At 42.9% G+C, this 19,302-nt stretch overlaps 1 protein-coding gene across 6 annotated transcripts in view; it reads left to right on the forward strand.

Annotated features, from left to right (window-relative positions):
- LOC124612038 (axoneme-associated protein mst101(2)-like) overlaps positions 1-19,302 on the forward strand; it is a 117,060-nt gene that overhangs the window by 72,615 nt on the left and 25,143 nt on the right. For 5 of the 6 annotated variants that reach the window (XM_047140299.1, XM_047140440.1, XM_047140308.1 and 2 more), the window contains one exon: positions 12,857-13,053. In XM_047140299.1, coding sequence (XP_046996255.1) covers positions 12,857-13,053 — 197 coding nt within the window. The remainder of the gene's footprint in view (positions 1-12,856; positions 13,054-19,302) is intronic. The other variant, XM_047140361.1, reaches the window with a different exon arrangement.

A 19,302-nucleotide genomic window follows, 5' to 3' on the forward strand; every position in this document is an offset into this window, starting at 1 on the left:
GTGATTTGATGGAAACCGGTCTCACAGACAGAACACCAGCTAAAAATTCTCGCTCTTTCCTAGCGTTCGGGCCATCGTAGTGTCCACTAGTATCATGATTCATTCTCAATGGAGAAAAGTCTTCCGAAGTAAGAGTGATTTCAGGTGTGCCGCAGGGGAGTGTCGTAGGGCCGTTGCTATTCACAATATAGATAAATGACCTTTTGGATAACATCGGAAGTTCACTGATGCTTTTTGCGGATGATGCTGTGGTCTATCGAGAGGTTGTAACAATGGAAAATTGTACTGAAATGCAGGAGGATCTGCAACGAATTGACGCATGGTGCAGGGAATGGCAATTGAATCTCAATGTAGACAAGTGTAATGTGCTGCTAATACATAGAAAGAAAGATCCTTTATCATTTAGTTACAATATAGCAGGTCATCAACTGGAAGCAGTTAATTCCATAAATTATCTGGGAGTAGGCATTAGGAGTGATTTAAAATGGAATGATCATATAAAGTTGATCGTCGGTAAAACGGATGCCAGACTGAGATTCATTGGAAGAATCCTAAGCAAATGCAATCCGAAAACAAAGGAAGTAGGTTACAGTACACTTGTTCGCCCCCTGCTTGAATATTGCTCACCAGTGTGGGTTGGATCCGTACCAGATATGGTTGATAGAAGAGATAGAGAAGATCCAACGGAGAGCTGCGCGCTTCGTTACAGGATCATTTAGTAATCGCGAAAGCGTTACGGAGATGATAGATAAACTCCAGTGGAAGACTCTGCAGGAGAGACGCTCAGTAGCTCGGTACGGGCTTGTATTGAAGTTTCGAGAACATACCTTCACCGAGGAGTCAAGCAGTATATTGCTCCCTCCTACGTATATCTCACGAAGAGACCATGAGGATAAAATCAGAGAGATTAGAGCCCACACAGAGGCATACCGACAATATTTCTTTGAACGAACAATACGAGACTGGAATAGAAGGGAGAACCGATAGAGCTACTCAAAATACCCTCCGCCACACACCATCAGGTGGCTTGCGGAGTATGGATGTAGATGTAGATTTGTCAAATTTTATTTTATTTCAACTTTGTGGGCGGATGGCCTCCCTTTCGCCACAGTCGTAAGTTAACCTAACGAAAGGAGTTGGTGTACAACATTTATCTGTGTATTATGCAAACTTTGTGTTATTCTACTCTATAATTGGCAGTCAAATGAATCCCGAATACCCCCCACAATGGGACCATGGAATGGTTTCATTCGAAAGTAATCACCATGCGCGTTAAGACATTTATGCTACTGGGAAACGAGACGATCAGTTCCTATTGCAGAGAACACGTTTGGCCGCTGACAGATCCACAATCGCACCCAATCTTGCACTTCGACGTCCGACTGAAACCGACATCCACGCAGGTCGTTCTTCAGGTCGCCAAAAATGTGAAAATCGCCCGCTGAAGAGCAAAGCTGTACGGAGCATGCTGCAGTGTTTCCCAACCAACCTGCTGAAGCGTAGCGTTCCACGTCCGAGGAACTAGTTTCCGTGTGACCGTCAACGTCCGTATAGCGAGCGGGCGAGGAATGCACGCCTCGTCTGCTACACAGCAGTCTGAAGGGTAGTCGAATCCTAGGCACTAGTTATTCGATATTATGACAGCTGAACGAAAACACTAGACCAGTCTGCCGATAACGAACGTCATAAACCGACACCTGCGTGCACCTGTGATGTGGCATTATGCCGTTCAACTACCACACTGGTGACAGTATCGTAACGTTACAACCGTGGAACCGCCTATCAGGTCAACTGATTGTTATGACAGGTGTTCGGTTTTCATTTGACTGCCTCTTGCAACTGTTTGCGTGTCTCATTCTTTAGGGCGGAGAAAGGGCTGGTTCAACATTTGCCTGAACAGACAAGGAAATGCACCTAAAACGATACTAACGGCAGCTGGTGTGTCCGAGCTGACGTCGTTAATCTGCCGCGCAGTTTCTACCGACAGCTGGCTGTCTCACTGGGAACACTGCACTTTAAGCTATACCAGCAGGTCAAACACAGTCGCAGTATAAGCCCAGAGTAGAGCAGAAGCACTGTAAACCAGAGCCTTTCCCCTCCCTCGAATAATATGATGTTCATTGTAGTCAGAGAAATGCAGTATCCAAGTCCGATCTCATCGCTGTAGCGATGTGATGATCTGTATGTATGTAGTCAGCGCAGTATTTACAAAGAGATCAAGAGGGCCTCAAGTTGCCTTGCTCGTATGCCTCACTCAACTAGACAGGTTGTGCCCAGAACACGTAACGTTACTGGGGGCATAACACGTGGCATGTGGAAGAACCATCGATAATGACCTTGTAACGATCTTTGTAGCCAGTATTACGGGGGTGTGTGTATGTCCGTTGGACGGCGCCTTCGTTATTGTCGAAGCTTGCCAGAAATTGGGATATGATAATTTCTTCCCGCGATGCAAGAGAAGAGTTCAAATGTGTGTGCAATCTTATGGGACTTCACTGCTAAGGTCATCAGTCCCTAAGCTTACACACTACTTAACCTAAACCATCCTAAGGACAAACACACACACCCATGCCCGAGGGAGGACTCGAACCTCCGCCGTGACCAGCCGCACAGTCCATGACTGCAGCGCCCCAGACCGCTCGGCTAATCCCGCGCGGCAAGAGAAGAGTCCTTGTCATTGCCGTTGGCGGATGTGGAAACCAATTCTGGTTCGGTTCCCAGTGAAGCTGCAGGACATTCGCTAATAGTTTCATGCTGGTGTACGTGTGTTGACTGTTATCTCGTTGTCATAGTGTTGTTTATGCATGACACAAAGGACCATTGTTCTTGTTTGTATTTGTATGTATTTTCCAAGAAACATAGACTGAGTTCTCACTTAGAGTATGTACTAGCGTTGCCAGTTGTCAGGATTGGGCAGCTGTGGAGAGAAAGACAGAGGGCAAGCTGGAGACGTCGGAATGTATTCTCTATATTGAGCTGCAGAGAACGCAGCTCTCTGCTCCTCATATACATACTCTTTGGGACATCTAACGTCTTTATTGCTGTCCATTTAAATTGCATTTCTCTGTTGTGCTGATCAGATTTTTATTGGTAGATTTTCTATGTTCGTGACATGCTAAATGTTTTGTTGGCGTTTTTAAGGCGTAAGTCTCCCTGATCGTCTTTTCATCAAAACAGAATCCCTCATTTGCACATTTACAAGGGGCGTTCGATAAGTAATGCAACACATTTTTTTCTGAAAGCAGGTTGGTTTTATTCAGGAATCCAACATACCATATTATTCCCTACTTTTTTGATTACAAAACCCTAATTTTTAACATAATCTTCGTTCAATACGACAATCTAACGCCACCTTACTGGGAGGGCCTCCATGAATGCATGGTACCACTGTATTGGTTGACGTCAGAGCCAACGTCTTGCTGCGTCAATAACATCCCCATTATGATCGTACTGCTCTCCACCCCGATAGCTGAGTGGTCAGCGTGACGGATTGCCGTCCTACGGGCCCGGGTTCGGTTCCCGGCTGGGTTGGGGAATTTTCTCCGCTCAGGGACTGGGTGTTGTGTTGTCTTCATCATCATTTCATCCCCATCCGGCGCGCAGGTCGCGTCGACCTGCACCAAGGCGACCGGACCTGCCCCGCCAGGGGCCTCCCAGCCAATGACACCAAACGCTTATTTCCATTTCCATCGTACTGCTTCCCGCAATGTCATCCTTCACTGGGACAAACAGATGGAAGTCGAAAGGTGAACAGACTTGAGTGAGGCCTTGCATTGTCACGCAGAAGGAGAAATTCATTTGCATCACCTCGAATGAGAGTGTCCGCACGTTCCGGCACTGTAGGAGTCACAGCTGTGTGCGGCTGGCCGACGCGTGGGAGATCGGACAGGAGCTTGTTGTGATGATGGCAGAGGCCTCACCCAACGACTCGGCGTGCGTTTGTTCACTGCCATGTCACACCAGACATTCTGCAAGCGCTTATGAATATCTGCGATGCTCCGGTTTTCCGCGAAAAGAAACTCAATGACAGCAATCTGCTTGGAATGCACCTCCGTTACAGACGCCATTTTGAAAACTACGTATAGCGTCGCCATCTACCTGTAAATCAAGAAACTACAGGGGCGGAAGTGGGAATATTCCACGATGTCTCACAAGAATTTCTGCAGTTTTGAACCGAAATTGGCCGAAAAAAAGATGTGCTGCAGGTACTTATTAAACGCCCCTCACATTTCAACAATCTTCTCAAAGCTGCATTTACCGAATAATGGATTAGAAGCGGAGTTCCTATTTGTTCATTTGACACTTAACCCAATAGTTTTTTACTGTGGGTAGGGGATACATACAACCATCTCATTAGAGGTGGACCAGGAATCTATGCAAGTATTATTATTAGCTGTTGTGACTATCGTAACACGCAAGGGGTATTTAAAAGGACGCTACAGTATCGGGAGACATGTTTCATCTCAGAACTCCTATGATCTCCATTCCCACCTTTCTTCTTGTCCCATTTTCATGGCTATCTTTGTCGCTGTGTACCAGCCGAGATCTCAGTTCGCTTGTGTCCTATCGTGTCTGTTTCACGTATATTTCTTGTAATGCGTATTTTAAATAAAATCTGGGAATCTAAGGGGGCGTCGTCTCAATGGCAGCGGATCACTAAACGAAAAACGGCAAGTAATGTAGCCACTGCGTTAGGCGAGTGGTTGCTAACGCCATTAGCCAATTGAAGCAGGGTCCAGTTCACCACTGTATCGTTCTAGGGATAAATCTTCCTGCAATTGTACATTACTGCCTGGTGGCTGTAGAAATAACGATATGTGATCTTTGGTAGGTGTACAAGAGAAGGTAGTCTTACTTTAGTTTTGTCATTCCTGTCACATGGCCCACCCTTAAATCAGAAGTCATACAATTGATGTTTATTTATTATTTCGTGTTTATTGTCATTATATCTGAGACGAAGCCTTTTCGTATTTAACTTAACAGCATAATTGTGTTTTCCGGTTCCAAAATTAGATTTAGCCTCTTTTACACAAAATCTGTGACAACGAAAGAATATTGCTTACAATGACGACAACGTCGTTAAATATTTTGATAATTGTAGCGAACCCGTTTTCTTAGCAGATCCATGTACCTTCATTACCGCCCGCGACGAAGTATTCAAACCTGTTAATGTAAGAGGATATTTTGAAAATGGTACAAAGGATTTTTGCTATATACTTCACCGGTGGTCAACATAAACACGCCATAGACGTCTGTGTGCAGCTTTCATTTACCAACCCATCAGTTGTGAACGGATTGTCAGCGATTGGAAGATATGTTGAGAAGAATGTGTAGCAGTATTCTGAACAAAGATTCTTAGCCAGTTGAACTGATAAAGGCATGTTCCCTCTAACGTAAGTTACATCGGATAAAGCGTATCAACACTTAACGCACATTTATTAAACGTATATTTGGGGACCACCTCCGTAGTTATTATACTCTATTAGTTTTAAGTGTAGAAGTCACCACTGTGCTACGTATTGCTCTGCGTTTGATGTTACGTCGGTGGTTTCCCGTTTTCGTAGAAGGTAGGCCGCGCCCTGTCGAGTAAATTGGCGTTCGATTACAAAGGTACTTTAACGCTGCAGCGGTACAGTTGGTAGGTCGCACGTCGCCTTGTTGGCGCATTTTACCTAAACCTGCGCTCACCTCTCTCACACTCCTGTCCCCTGAATCCAACGCCATCCCCATAAGGCACTGGGATTCGAGACCACGGTCAGTATTTATTGAGCAACAGTATTGTGTCACATATTGCGCGCACCACAATATTATCGCGCAATGTTTATGCCCGGGACGCGCTGTAGCGAGTGGAGTTATCTCTTGTTTAGAAGGGAATGTTTCAATGATCGCAGCTGTCATGTCAGTGAGACAGAAAAACCAAAGGATGACCGCAACACCTTTTCCCTATCAGACGGTGAGATCTTCCCTCACCTGCTGGTCTTCTGTCCCTGGTACGTAGACATCAGTCTTGTTCATCAACTTTCTGAGCGTTGTTGCCAAGTCGGTGATATAATTAATAAAAAATGGGCAGGGGAAAGCTAGCGTAAATGAAAGGCCTTCAGTGAAGTTAAACGTGAAAGTATATTTTAAAGCGGAAGAAACATAAATCAAGGTAGCCCTGTCACACAATTACATCTGTCCACTCCCAATTACAAAAGATTTATCGAGGTTCATTCCTGCACTTGACAAATACTTCCAGAAGTTCAATGGAGACAATGAAATCGAAAATCAGTGCCGAGAGAGAGAGAGAGAGAGAGAGAGAGAGAGAGAGAGAGAGAGAGAGACTTAAGAAAACTCGCCGTAAGAAGCGATTTTAATATTAACTGAATGATGAACTGGAAAAACGAAACTTCCTGGCAGATTAAAACTGTGTGCCGGGCCGAGACTCGAACTCGGGACCTTTCCCTTTCGCAGGCAAGTGCTCTACCATCTGAGCTACCCTAGCACGACTCACGCCCCGTCCTCACAGCTTTACTTCTGCCAGTACCTCGTCTCCTTCCTTCCAAACTTTACTACAGAAGCTCTCCTGCGAACCTTGCAGACCTAGCACTCCTGAAAGAAAGGAGTTCGAGTCTCGGTCCGGCACACAGTTTTAATCTGCCAGGAAGTTTCATATCAGGGCACACTCCGGTGCAGAGTGAAAATCTCATTCTGGAGCTGGGAAAATGTTTAACCTGTCCATCCGGTATTCCGCCATTCAGGCATGACAACGATGCTGTTTGTTGGCTGGAGAAAATTAGTTCTGATTCTCGAGTTTGATTTATCTCATAGGGAGCTTTTTAATTACGTAATTGATAGATGTCCGATTGGTACAAATAACTTCGTCATCTAGATTTTATTCATGCCTGGTCTCCAGCCAGAACATATCGTCATCTGGACACAACGTTTCGGCGGCCCACCTGGCCGGCATCTTCAGGTGAGTCAATGCAACAGCCAACTCACCTGAAGAAAGCGGCCAGGTGAACCGCTGAAATGTTGTCCAGATGACAATATGTTCCGGCTGGAGACCAGGCACGAATAAAACCTAGATGATGGAAATGAGCAGGCTGTCGCACGAACTCACCTGAAGATATCGGCCATGTGGACCGCCGAAACATTGTGTCCAGATGCCAATATGTTTCGGCTGGAGACCCGACATGAATTCAACCAATTATTACGCTGGGAAAGTTTAGGAGCCACAATTTCGTTATCTTGTCAGCGTAATGAACCTGTAATAGGGTTTTCTAGATTAATTTTATGATAGTAATTACTATAAGGGGAGTCAGGGTGGCTTCGCTACATGCTCTACCTATCCACGAGAAGTCTATGGGCTACAGTGTTAGTCACAACTGTACTTTCAGAGCGAACATGCCAGCATTCGACGATATGGAACTCGATGCAAAAATCTGGATGTAACACTTCGTACGGATGTGAAATGAAATGATTACATTGGTTCAGTCGTTCGTTAAGCAGGTTGTAGAACACTGGGGAAGTGCAATCAGTCTACAAAGGAGATTGCTTACAAATCACTCTTGCGACCGGGTCTAGAATATTTCTCAAATGTGTGGGACCCGTATCATATAGGACTAACACGGGATGTTGAAGGTACATAGGAAAGGGCAGCACGAACGGTCACAGGTTTGTTTGATCTGTGGAAGAGTGTCACAGAGATGCTGAAGAAACTGAACTGGCAAACTCTTGAAGATAGACGTAAACCATCCTGAGAAAGTCTACTAACCAAGTTTCAAGGACTGGCTTTGATTGATGACTCTAGGAATATACTACAACCCTTACGTATCGCTCTCAAAAGGATTGTGAGGATAAGATTAAATAATTACAGCATGCACAGAGGTATTCGCACAATAATTCTTCCCGCACTCCATGCGTGAATGGAATGGGAAGAAACCCTAATAACTACCACAATGGGACGTCCCCTTTGCCATGCACTCCTTGGTGGTTTTAGAGTATAGAGGTAGATGCAGATTACCTTGCAACTGAAAAAACTTTTGAAGGCCTCAAATTTCAACATTCACTGCACCAACTACTATCAGTTGTATTGTGATGGAAAACTGCGAAGCTATTTGCACCTGCTTGAAAAATACACCAAGGTGTAAAGCTGCAAAAGTGGATTTTGAGGGAATAATAAAATAACGAATGTATTTGTACTTACGTACATTACATTGAAGTTTACTGCTATTATTTAATTGGTACATTATCAGAAACTATAAAATTTGAAATGAATAATATACAAATTTGCAAAACATAGAGTAGCACCTTGTTGTGTAATTGCTTCAAACATTGGAAGTACTTGAGTAATTTGTTATTTGCAGAATTTCAGGAGGACATTCTGTGCTTCACATTTCAAGTCTCAGTCCTTATATTCAACAGATTTCATTTTCTACACTGTGGCCTATAGTAATATATTTTTGTCGAAATCTTCTACAGATAATTACTAGATGAGTATTAAATATGTAACCCAGGTGCTCACTTGAATACACTTTGACAATTCCTTTCCTCTGTCTTCCCTGGTGTATTCATACTCTTACGGCGTCACCGGATAAGTTGTTCATATCTGTAAATTACGAACTCTCAGCAGGAACTGGCGTGTTTTGAGCAATGCTACCCTTACACAGTACAATGTGTTGCGCAATATTTTGAGTAAGCAAGAGTATTTTTAAAGCTCTGCAGTATCCTTAAATATACTGCGGAAACCGTTATTATCCCTCTGAGATGGTCAATATCATTTTACAATACTCAGTAAGGCGCAATAAAAATTGATCGCGTGAGCACCCCTAAAGGGTTGAATTGCGCAATACATAGCTCTTTCTGCGGAGACCGAGCGAAATTCAGTTCGGTGTGAACGCATTTCCGCAACGAGTTGCAAAAACCTAAATGACAAATGATAAGGAAGTGGGTTGAAAGATGTATGTAGAAGCACTATTTGGTACTTCGAGAAATGAAATTCCTAATTGATCTGGAAACGCCAGATATCTCGTTGTTCACAATAGCAGACGAGGAAACTGAAGATCATGATGTCATGACACTAAGCAGAAATGTTTATTTGCTTGATGCAGTGCTCAGAACTGACAAATAAGATCAGGTCAGCTGTCCATTGAGCACATATATTTATTTTTATTGCAACAGCATGCTGTATTTCTCAGTACCGAGATAAAATCGTGTAAGCTTTCAATCAGTAGTCAGTAAATATTTTTTTATTTAGTTTGTGACAGTTGTTGCGGTAGAGACATACTTAGAAAACACCACATGTACACGAAAAACTACACAGTTCAGATTTTTAATTTGTGATTAATTGTTGTCTTTGTAGTTTACGAATGAGCTCCTAGTCGAGAACTTCTGTGAAGTTTGGGAGGTAGGAGACGAGGCACTGGCAGAAGTAAAGCTGTGCGGACGGGGCGTGAGTCGTGCTTGGGTATCTCACATGGTAGAGCACTTGCCCGCGAAAGGCAAAGGTCCCGAGTTCGAGACTCGGTCCGGCACACACTTTTAATCTGCCACGAAGTTTAAATCAGCACACAGTCCGCTGCAGGGTGAAAATCTCATTCTGGAAACATGTCCCAGGCTGTGGCTAATCCGTGTCTCCGTAATACCCTTTCTTCCAGGAGTGCTAGCTCTGCAAGGTATGCAGGACTAAAGCTGTGAGAACAGGGCGTGAATCGTGCTTGGGTAGCTGAGGTGGTAGAGCACTTGCCCACAAAAGACAAAGGTCCTGAGTTCGAGTCTCGGCCCGGCACACAGTTTTAATCTGGCAGGAAGTTTCGCATCAGCGCATACCACAATGCAGAGTGAAAATCTTATTCTGGAGCTCCTAGTCTATTGAAATATTCACTGGAAGCTTTCAGACTTGTTTCGCTCGTCCTGCTTTTGTTTTAAGGCTGAGTTCTAACTGACATTTCTCGGACGTCTGGATCGTATTTTTAATTAATATTCATTTTTAATTAATATTCAACGTTTTTGAAGCTGCATCATATGATGTTTGCTTTCAACGAATAACTCTTGCCCCACAATAGAGTTCCCGCGAAATATGATTTTATTTCCCAGCGGGGATTGGTTTCAGGTATAATCACTAGTCTCTCAACGTAAAAAATGATAAAAGGTCTTCAGCTAGCCATTTTTTGCTATGCGTCATTGCAAAGGAAGGCACTGTCGACACTCCTGAGACAAAGCCAACGGTTGGCTGCAGCAGCGGAGGCAGTCAAGAGTAGGTGTCTGCTATTTAGACCGGCAGATGGTATCTGGAGCAATTGGAAGACACCCAAGCCGACTGTCCTGGCAACATGCCTCTCTGAGGCAATAGGCGTTGCGCAAGGTAAACTTGAACCCCGTTTATCCTCAATGACTTAACGTCTTACAAGCACACTAGCGGTAATTTACACGGCTCTGCAGTTTATTTGGAATGGGTTAAGTTGCCTCAGAACATCTCCATTTGTTACGACGCAATTAGTTGTGGACGTCCTGGCAGCGGCAGGTTTTGGAAGGAAATGGTCTGCACATGAATCTTCGAACATTGAACTGCACGGTTTTATTTCAGGGAATGTATACGGATGTTGCTCTACAGCCCCTTTGCATACTCTTATACACAACAGTTATCGCTACCTATTTATGAAGAGCAAGAGCATCATAATAAAACTGAAACGAACTTCCTCTCGTTGTCGAAGATACCGTGATGTCGTGCGAAGCCTTATTGCGGCTGCAGCCGGAACACACCACAACGGAGTCCCATTTGACGTCGGCGCAACTGACATCTCAGCCTCTATAATCAAAGAGCGAGACGACCTATAAACACCACAAAAACTGATTATAATTTCACACTATCGTATGGGAATACATTTGCATATTTTTGTAGGTATCCTGTATACAAGAAAAAGTCAACTACTGATGACTAGGTTCCGACATCGAAACCATAACTCTATAGACACCAACTCTCTCACAGATCGCCCACAACTTCCCTCCTACACCCCAGAGGATTGCTGGCTGACACCTGGGTTTTGTCTCTCCAAAAAGCTTCACAAATTATTTAAACATAGAGGCTTTCAGCCACCTAAGTGTTAAGAGGGGAATGGTTGGCAGTCTCGTTGTTTATCATACAGTGATCATGTATTATTAATATTATTTATCCAAAAGATACTAACAACGTTAAATACTCAGCTTTTGATTGTGATGATGACATATACTGGGTGAACCCAAACTCCAGCGACATTTTGTTCACGGATATTTTCTGAGTATTCTTGTGTAATGCATCCATGGCTTGCAATAGCTCATGACAGAGTAATAATGCAATTATGATTTATTGTTTTTATCCCCGTTTCCCTTTGCTTTTACGAAAAGACATGCACAACAGTCAAAAAGCCTGTAATGAGTAATTACCACAAAACACAGAATAGTACAACAGCTTTTAGACTGATGTAAAACAGTTGTGATGTGGTTGGTGTTACAGATGGGTATAAATCAGCATAGCATCAGTGTGCTACTCTCCCACTGCATTCAGTAAACCTCACACGAGGTACTTATCACCCAATTCTTCATCAGTAGACCTATCAGTCCTGCTGCATATCATTGTTAATGAGCAACTAACGCTGCTGAAAATACAAACTCAAAACGGAACCGAATAGTGCTGAAACCAAGTTCGAAGGTGAAGAGTAAAGTGGACAAGTGTTGTCAACACAAGTACCATGAGTGAATGGAACAGTTTTGTTTCCAAACCAGACAAACAGTGCATATCATCGACATTTGCGCTATTGTGTAATACAGATACAAAGATAAATGAGTGTAAGAAATCAAACGAAATGCAGTTGTTCTGTAACGATCCACTAGAGACCATAGGTCCCTTATCCCAAAATACTCAGATAATATCCCTGAATAACCCCAGAAATTTTATCAGTGGAGTTCAGTTTCACCCTGCACACATTTATATATTTTTAAAAAAATAATGGCTTGTGCTTGCAATAGTGGATTCATGAATAAATAGTTTTAACATTCAAAGGTGATGATGATGTTTTTCAAAAAGTATTCTATCTCATTTACGTACAATGTAGGTAGAAGATACCTATTGTAAAGTGGTAATATTAGTAATGGGTATATGACAAAGGACTCGACAACTTTGAAAGCTCACACTGATTAATCCATTTAACTTACAGACGTGGTTTCGATGTCATTTTATACACAAATACATCACGTTTTCTACCTTATACCGAAACAGGCTCAATGTGACTTCCATTGGTTATGCAGCACACATCCCATCTGAATTTGATTTCTTGCCAATCTCGCTGCAGCATGTCAGGTGTGGCTTATTGAATTACGAGGTGGATTCTAGTTCTGAACTCTGGTAGAGAAGCTGGTAAAGATGGAACAAAGACAGTATAAAAGTTACGCCACTCATAAACAGCAGACCTACTGGGAGGTTCTTTAACACACTCTACGAAAATTACGTTGCACGATTGTCGCAGACTCCCACTCGTCAAACCAAAACACATAGTGGGCACACTCGAGATTTGTTAAAGCAGCCATCTTTGCTGTAACTGCCGCTAGCGCTTGCGGTGGCGTGATTCTGCACTAGTGAACCACGTGATGCAAGCACTTCATCTATTTTCCTTCAAGATGGCACCAAGCCTAAGTCTGTAAGTCGTATAAATAAGTTTGTACGAATTTTCAAAGTTGTACAGTTATTTTTGTGACACCCTGTATATCTAGAGAATTGTTTTGTAATAAACTGTCTTCGTTTTGTACGTCCGTCCACCTTGCACAAAACTAACATAAGTTTTCACAGATCTTGGGTACGCTGTTAGTGTGTATTGAGTGTGGTATCTTGTTTGACTGTCAGGTCGCTGCCCTGTTTGCAGACGGCCGTCGCTTCTGGCCCGCTCTCTTGCTGACCCGCTGTAGGCAGGACAGTTTCCGTTTGTTGCAGTCGTTCGACGACGAGGCGCGCGCCATCCGTGGCCAAGCGGCGCACCTGCTCAAGCGCATCCACACGCCGGTGCCCAGGGCCCTGAGGCCGCTGCCCGTCATCACCACGGGGTGAGTCTCTCTCTCTCCCTCCGTCTCTCTCCTTCCGTCCCTCCCTCCCCATTAAGGACGGTATTACACTATCACATTTCTTTGGCAAAAATTTGATCAAAGATATGATCAAATATTCGTCAAATTTGTTTGACAAAGATATTTGATGCCGCGCTAAAAAGAGGTATTACTAGGGTTACCAGATTATCTAATGGAAATGTAGGATACAATGGTAAAAAATGTAGGACATTTGTCAAGAATATAGGACATTATCGCTCAATGAAAAAAATTATGTATATTTCAAATTTAAATGATATTTATAATACCAACAGGCATGTACATTAATATATTATTGTTAATTCTGACACATACAATGTTAAATATGATAATCAACAGCAGTCAGTTATATTTCTCTGAAGAACTAATCCTGTGCAAAACATTTAGCTTGTTTGAAATATAATCAAAAAATTCCAAACAACTGAAGTTTTTAAAATATACTTTACAAAAACAATACCTTTGACCGAATCAACAGATAATCTGTTCCTTTCATCTGTCCACTGTGCTCTTATTAGTGAAAATACTCTTTCAACATTAGCATTATGTGCAGGAATAGCAAAAAAATACTGAATTAGTTTTAACAGTTCAGAATGGCAGTCCTCATGCTTGCTACCACTAAAATGTCTAATCCACTTATCATTAAAGGACAATTTATCAAGTTAAGAGCTATGTGCTGCAAAAACTGGTTCACATTACATATCTCATCACAGTACTTGACATCACCACTCAAGAACTGTACACACTTTTGTACATCATCCATGCATACTTTATCATTTAAACTTAACCACCTAAAACAACTGAGTTCTGAAAAGGCCGCAGACCATTTATCCAAATACCCCAGACATTCGTCATAGAACGAAACAGCCTCCTGCTCAAAATTGTCAGCTTCTTTATCAAGGCCCTCCTCCCTAACACTTATCAAGACCTTTTTCATCTTTAGTGACATGAAATTACCCTCTAATCTGTTCTTAAGAAGACAACGCACATTAACTAAAATTGCGATCTTCTCAACAATGGACGTTTGTTCACTTTGAAGTTGTTGTATCCCATGGTGGAACACAAACACCAGTGAATGTAAGTAATATAAATAAACCTTACTCAAACCGTTTTCAAAGAAAATCTTTAGAATACAGTGTAATACCGTATTACACTGTCGTCATATTTTTCATCAAATTTCAAGATGGCAGACAACAACCTCTTATTATGCGCTGCAGTTGCTAGGACGACAGTTGCATTGTGTGTGTATTTGGAAGAAAAGCGTCGGAAAAAAAAGGAAACATACTGTATTTCGATGAAGCCATAGGTATTACGTTGAGATAATAAAAGCATTCAGCAAAATGTGTCTCGAGAGCTGCTAATGGAGTACGTAAATTACTTACCAATGGGTGAGAGTGTATATCTGTATTTGCTCAGTAAAGTGGCTTCTCATGTTACAAAAGAGAATACTCTTTTTGAGAAATGCTTTACGTGCAGAAGACAGGCAAACTGTGACACTGGAATTTATTGACACAGGAGAGAGCTACTCTAGTTTACAACACAGCACTCGTCTATCACATTACACATTAACCAAAATAATTCCAGAAAGGTGTGAAGCGACAAAGCACTGAAGGGGCAATATGTGAATGTAAATAAATGTTTAGTACAATATATGAGCAATAAGAACTATTTTTATTTTTGAATAATGTAATTAGTGTTCCAACAACTACAAAATTAATAAAAAGTACGAAACAGATGAAGCGCTTTTTAACTTGTGGAATCTAGAGTTCAAGGATAAACAAAGTAGAATGGAAAGCTAAGAAAGAATTTTTTATTTTATATACTCTATTCCGGCTTGCTGAAAAGCTGCCTGGATGTTTCCAGATATAGAGGTGGATGGCTGTAGCTGTAATTGTGGACATGAAGTCACCTGCAGCACATTCTACTTGCCCATCAACACACAATTAATAGCATACACTGTGCCCCTTGCTCACTCCCAACCTTGACGAGGCAAGTTTATTAAAAATATTAAAAAAATGAATCGAAGGAACACACCAACTTTTAAGCCATATTTACAAACACACTACAGAGACGTCAAATAGCTGTGGCGACACCAACGCTCCAAGCGGTTACATTTCACATTGCAGTGAACAGAAGACAAACGACTTTTATGATTAAATCTACGGCGAGGCCCTAGATTTGATCATATTTATTTGACGACAGGCGACATTTGACAAAGTTCCTTATTACACGATCAAATTTCTTTGACATAAGTATTTGACATATCAACTTTGACAAAGAAATTTGATAGTGTAATACTGGTCTAAGAGCCGTAACAGTTGAGGTGGACTCGGCGCGGAAGGTCCGCGCTACAACAGCGACAAGTCACGTAACTCAGTATTGTTTACGTTTCTACGGTAACGCCTCACTATAGCTCGCGAATATGATTTCCACCTTGCGCTTGAAAGTTGGGACTATTGCTGCCACCTTTTAAAAGGACCTTCTTTCGTTGTTACGGTGCGTTTAAACCTTTGCAACTTACCGTGCGCTAAAGGTGTGCGTAGCCGTTGTTAAAACAGACTTTTGAGAATAATGGGTGCTCTAATACGGAAATAAATAGAGTTTTGCGACCGAATAACAAGGGGCCTAAGTACAACGATAGGACACAGAGATGGGAGAACACGGTTTCTCTACCCTTCATCAAAAATGTAACGGATCAAATCGGCAAGATTTTAAGGAAACATAACATCGACCGATTTTCAGACTAACTAAGAAAATAAGCCAAGCACTTAGTTCCATTAAGGATAAACATCCCCCTCTGTCTGCAAGTGGTGTATACAAGATTCCGTGTAGATGTGGTAGGGTCTACATTGGAACTACAAAGAGAAGTGTGAATACATGGTTGGAGGAACATAAAAGTCTTTGCCGACTAGGGAAAACAGACAAGTCAGCCATGGCGGAACATGCTCTTCAGTTGGGTGATCATGTAGTGAAATGTTCGGAAACTGAAGTTTTATGTACTATGACGAACTATTATCCACAGCTATATAGAGAAGCCATCGAAATTTATAAACATGGGGATAATTTTAACAGAAAAGAAGGAGCTATGAAACTCAGAGATACAAGGGCTATGCCGAAAGTTTTTAGCACAATGTGTGAAAAAAATTTATTTGCAAAAAACGTTTACAACTTTTCAAAATACTCTCCATTAGCATGTATACATTTTTCCATTCTCTGAAACCACTTAGAAAATGTGTCGGTCCAAGCTTCTTTTGGGATGTCACTTAGTGCGCTCTCGTACACTGCAATGGCCTCTTCATCTGATGAAAACTGCTGCCCTCTAATTTTTTCCTTAGTCTTAGGGAACAGAAAGAAGTCACAGGGGGCCAGGTCAGGTGAGTAGAGAGTATGGGGTAACACTCGCACTTTTTCCTTCTCCAGAAAGTCCATCGTTCTGGCAGCCCTGTGCACAGATGCATTGTTGTGATGCAGCAGAAGGTGCCCACTCTTGGACTTTGGATGCTGTGACTTCCATGTGGCAATGACTTTTGGAAGACAATCGTTCATGTACCATTCAGCATTGACTGTACAACGTTTGTCCAAGGTCACAGAGGTGAGATGCCCGATCTTTGTCAAAAAAGTTGCCACCATCTTTTTTCCAGAGCTCCAACTTCGAACTTTTGTGGGTGGTTCCTCCCCTGGAAAGCACCACACAGAATACTGTCTCTTCGTTTCAGGTTCATAATGGTAGACCCATGTTTCATCACTTGTGACGATATTGTTGGTGTCTTTGGACTTCCCTCCATTGAATTTTTCGAGCATGAAACCACACCAGTCCACTCTCGCCTCCTTTTGGCTTTCTGTCAGGGAAAGTGGCACCCGATGGGCACATCTCTTAGTAAGGCCTAAGTGACTATGGTCTATGCTGCTGTTGATCCAATATTTAGGGTCCCTTCAATGTCGCAAAATGTAAGATGTGGATCTTCTTTGACCATTTTCCTCACAGCTTCAGTGTTTTCAGGAGTCACAGCTGTTGCTGGCCGACCTGGACGAGGTTCATCTTCAATTGACTGCCGACCCCTCGAAAACTCGCGAAACCAATTTCCAACTGTGGCCCTGGAAGGGGAAGCTTCACCAAAAACACATAGCAAAGAAGAATGGCATTCCTTGGCACTTAAACCCTTTTTATAATCGTAAAAAATCATGGCGCGAAAGTCGCGGCGCGACAGCTCCATCCTGCGCCGTCTCTGACTCAGCACTGCCTGTGCTTTCTTACCGCCCTGTGGGGGGATCACCGCCAGCCAGGGGCTGTGCGCGCACGTCCCAAGGTCGAAAAACATCGCTCTTTCGAATGAAAACAACCTCATTGTCCTCCGCCTTACGGTTGAGGGGCTGCTAAAAACTTTCGGCATAGCCCTCGTATATGGACAGTGGCGCTACAGAATCGATGATAAGTTTTCATCTTTGACGTACTATAATCGATAGTTATATTTTATCCTTGACAAGGTTTATCTCTGCTGTCACGTGAAATCCAGACCACGCCCACTTTCCACAGTATTTAGGCCGTTCTTCGGCGTCCGATTCGTCAGTCGGCAAGACAGAGCACAACCAGGAGCACCTCTGAAGATGTCCAACGTAGCTTTGGTCGAATCGTCGGGTATAGAAGAGTTCCATGGACCACGGCCATATAACCCGGAAGAATTCTCGGCAGCTGAAACATCCGGTCGTGAAAGCCTTCATTGTATTATCATGAATACTGTTGCACAGCCACACACACCAACAGTTGTCTGTCCATTTTTAGCATAAAACGTGAGTCATCCGAAAAGGTCACATGTCGCCACTCCGTGTACATCCAGTTGAGGTATTGACGTGCAAATTCTAGCCTTCGTCGGCGATGAACCGCAGTCAACGTGGATGCATGAACCACACGCCTGCTGCAGAGGCTCATACGCTGAATGGTCACTGAGGAGACACTGTTGGTAGCCCTTGGTTCATGTGAGTGGTCAGCTGCTCAACAGTTGCATGTCTTCCCCCATACACATCTCTGCAGCTATCGTTCACCCCAGTCATCTATGGCTCGTGGTGCACTACAGTTGCCTCGGCGCATTCGACCATGCACGGAATACTGTCACCAGAGTGTCATGCGAAAAGTTTACCAACTCAGCCGTTTTGGAAATGCTTCCATCCTCAGCCAATGAACGTGGTCTTTGGGGCGTCAGATAAATCGCTCTGTTTCCGCATTTTGACAATGACTGCACTGTTTTTCGCGTAACCCCCCCCCCCCCCCCGACACGTTTTATATATTCTCCACTGCTAGTGCTGTCGCCTGCCACTTGTAAGTAGTTATTGCACCTGACGTCTAACATAGGCAGTGGTCACGTTAATGTGACTGGAGTGTGTATAACGAGTGAATAAGTCAGTGCTGTTGTCGGAACTCGCGTACTAAGGGGTAAAATGATCAAAACTAAAACAAACACAAATCTGCCATCCGAGAACTATGGTTTCGTTTTGACAACAGAAATGAGAACACATCCAAGAACTGAAAAGCGAGAACTGAGACACGGAAACCAAAAACCGCGATCTGGGAACCGAGGTCGGTTTTAGCAAAAATCGAGAACTCATTGGAATCGAGAACTACACGATCCGAGATGGTAACAGTTACAGAAAGTAGGAATTTTATCTTGGAAAGAAATTGGTGTGTATGTGTTGAGACAAGTGAGCCATGGCACCTTGTATTTAAGCAAAGGATCACAACGATCCATTGCATGCGGTCTCACCACTATCAGTTGCTTGCCTTGAACCTGCCAAGCTCATCTATACCTACATCTGTACTTCGAAAACCACTCTGAAGTGTGTGGCAGAGGATACTTCCCACTGTACCAGTTACAAAGGCTTTTTCCCTTTCCATTCACGTATGGAGCATGTGAAGAATGACCGTTTACATGTCTCTGTGTGTGCTGTAATTAATCTAATTTTTTGCTCACGATACCCATGGGAGAGATATGTCGGGGGTTATAGTATCATAGTAACGAAGGGAAATGTGCAGCACAATAAAAGTACATCCGCTTGGAATGGCTATAGGAGTAATTTCAACCAGTACTAACGCCACCATGTCTATAAGTTTTGCTATGGAAAATAAATTACTTCATTTAGTAGCAGTTACCGTTGATCTCCGTATCCCCACGAATACTTGCAGAACATAAATAAAAAACAACGAGAATTGTAATTTATTAAACT

Source organism: Schistocerca americana, chromosome 1 (genome assembly GCF_021461395.2).
Source record: "Schistocerca americana isolate TAMUIC-IGC-003095 chromosome 1, iqSchAmer2.1, whole genome shotgun sequence".
NCBI classification, from domain to species: Eukaryota; Metazoa; Arthropoda; class Insecta; order Orthoptera; family Acrididae; genus Schistocerca; species Schistocerca americana.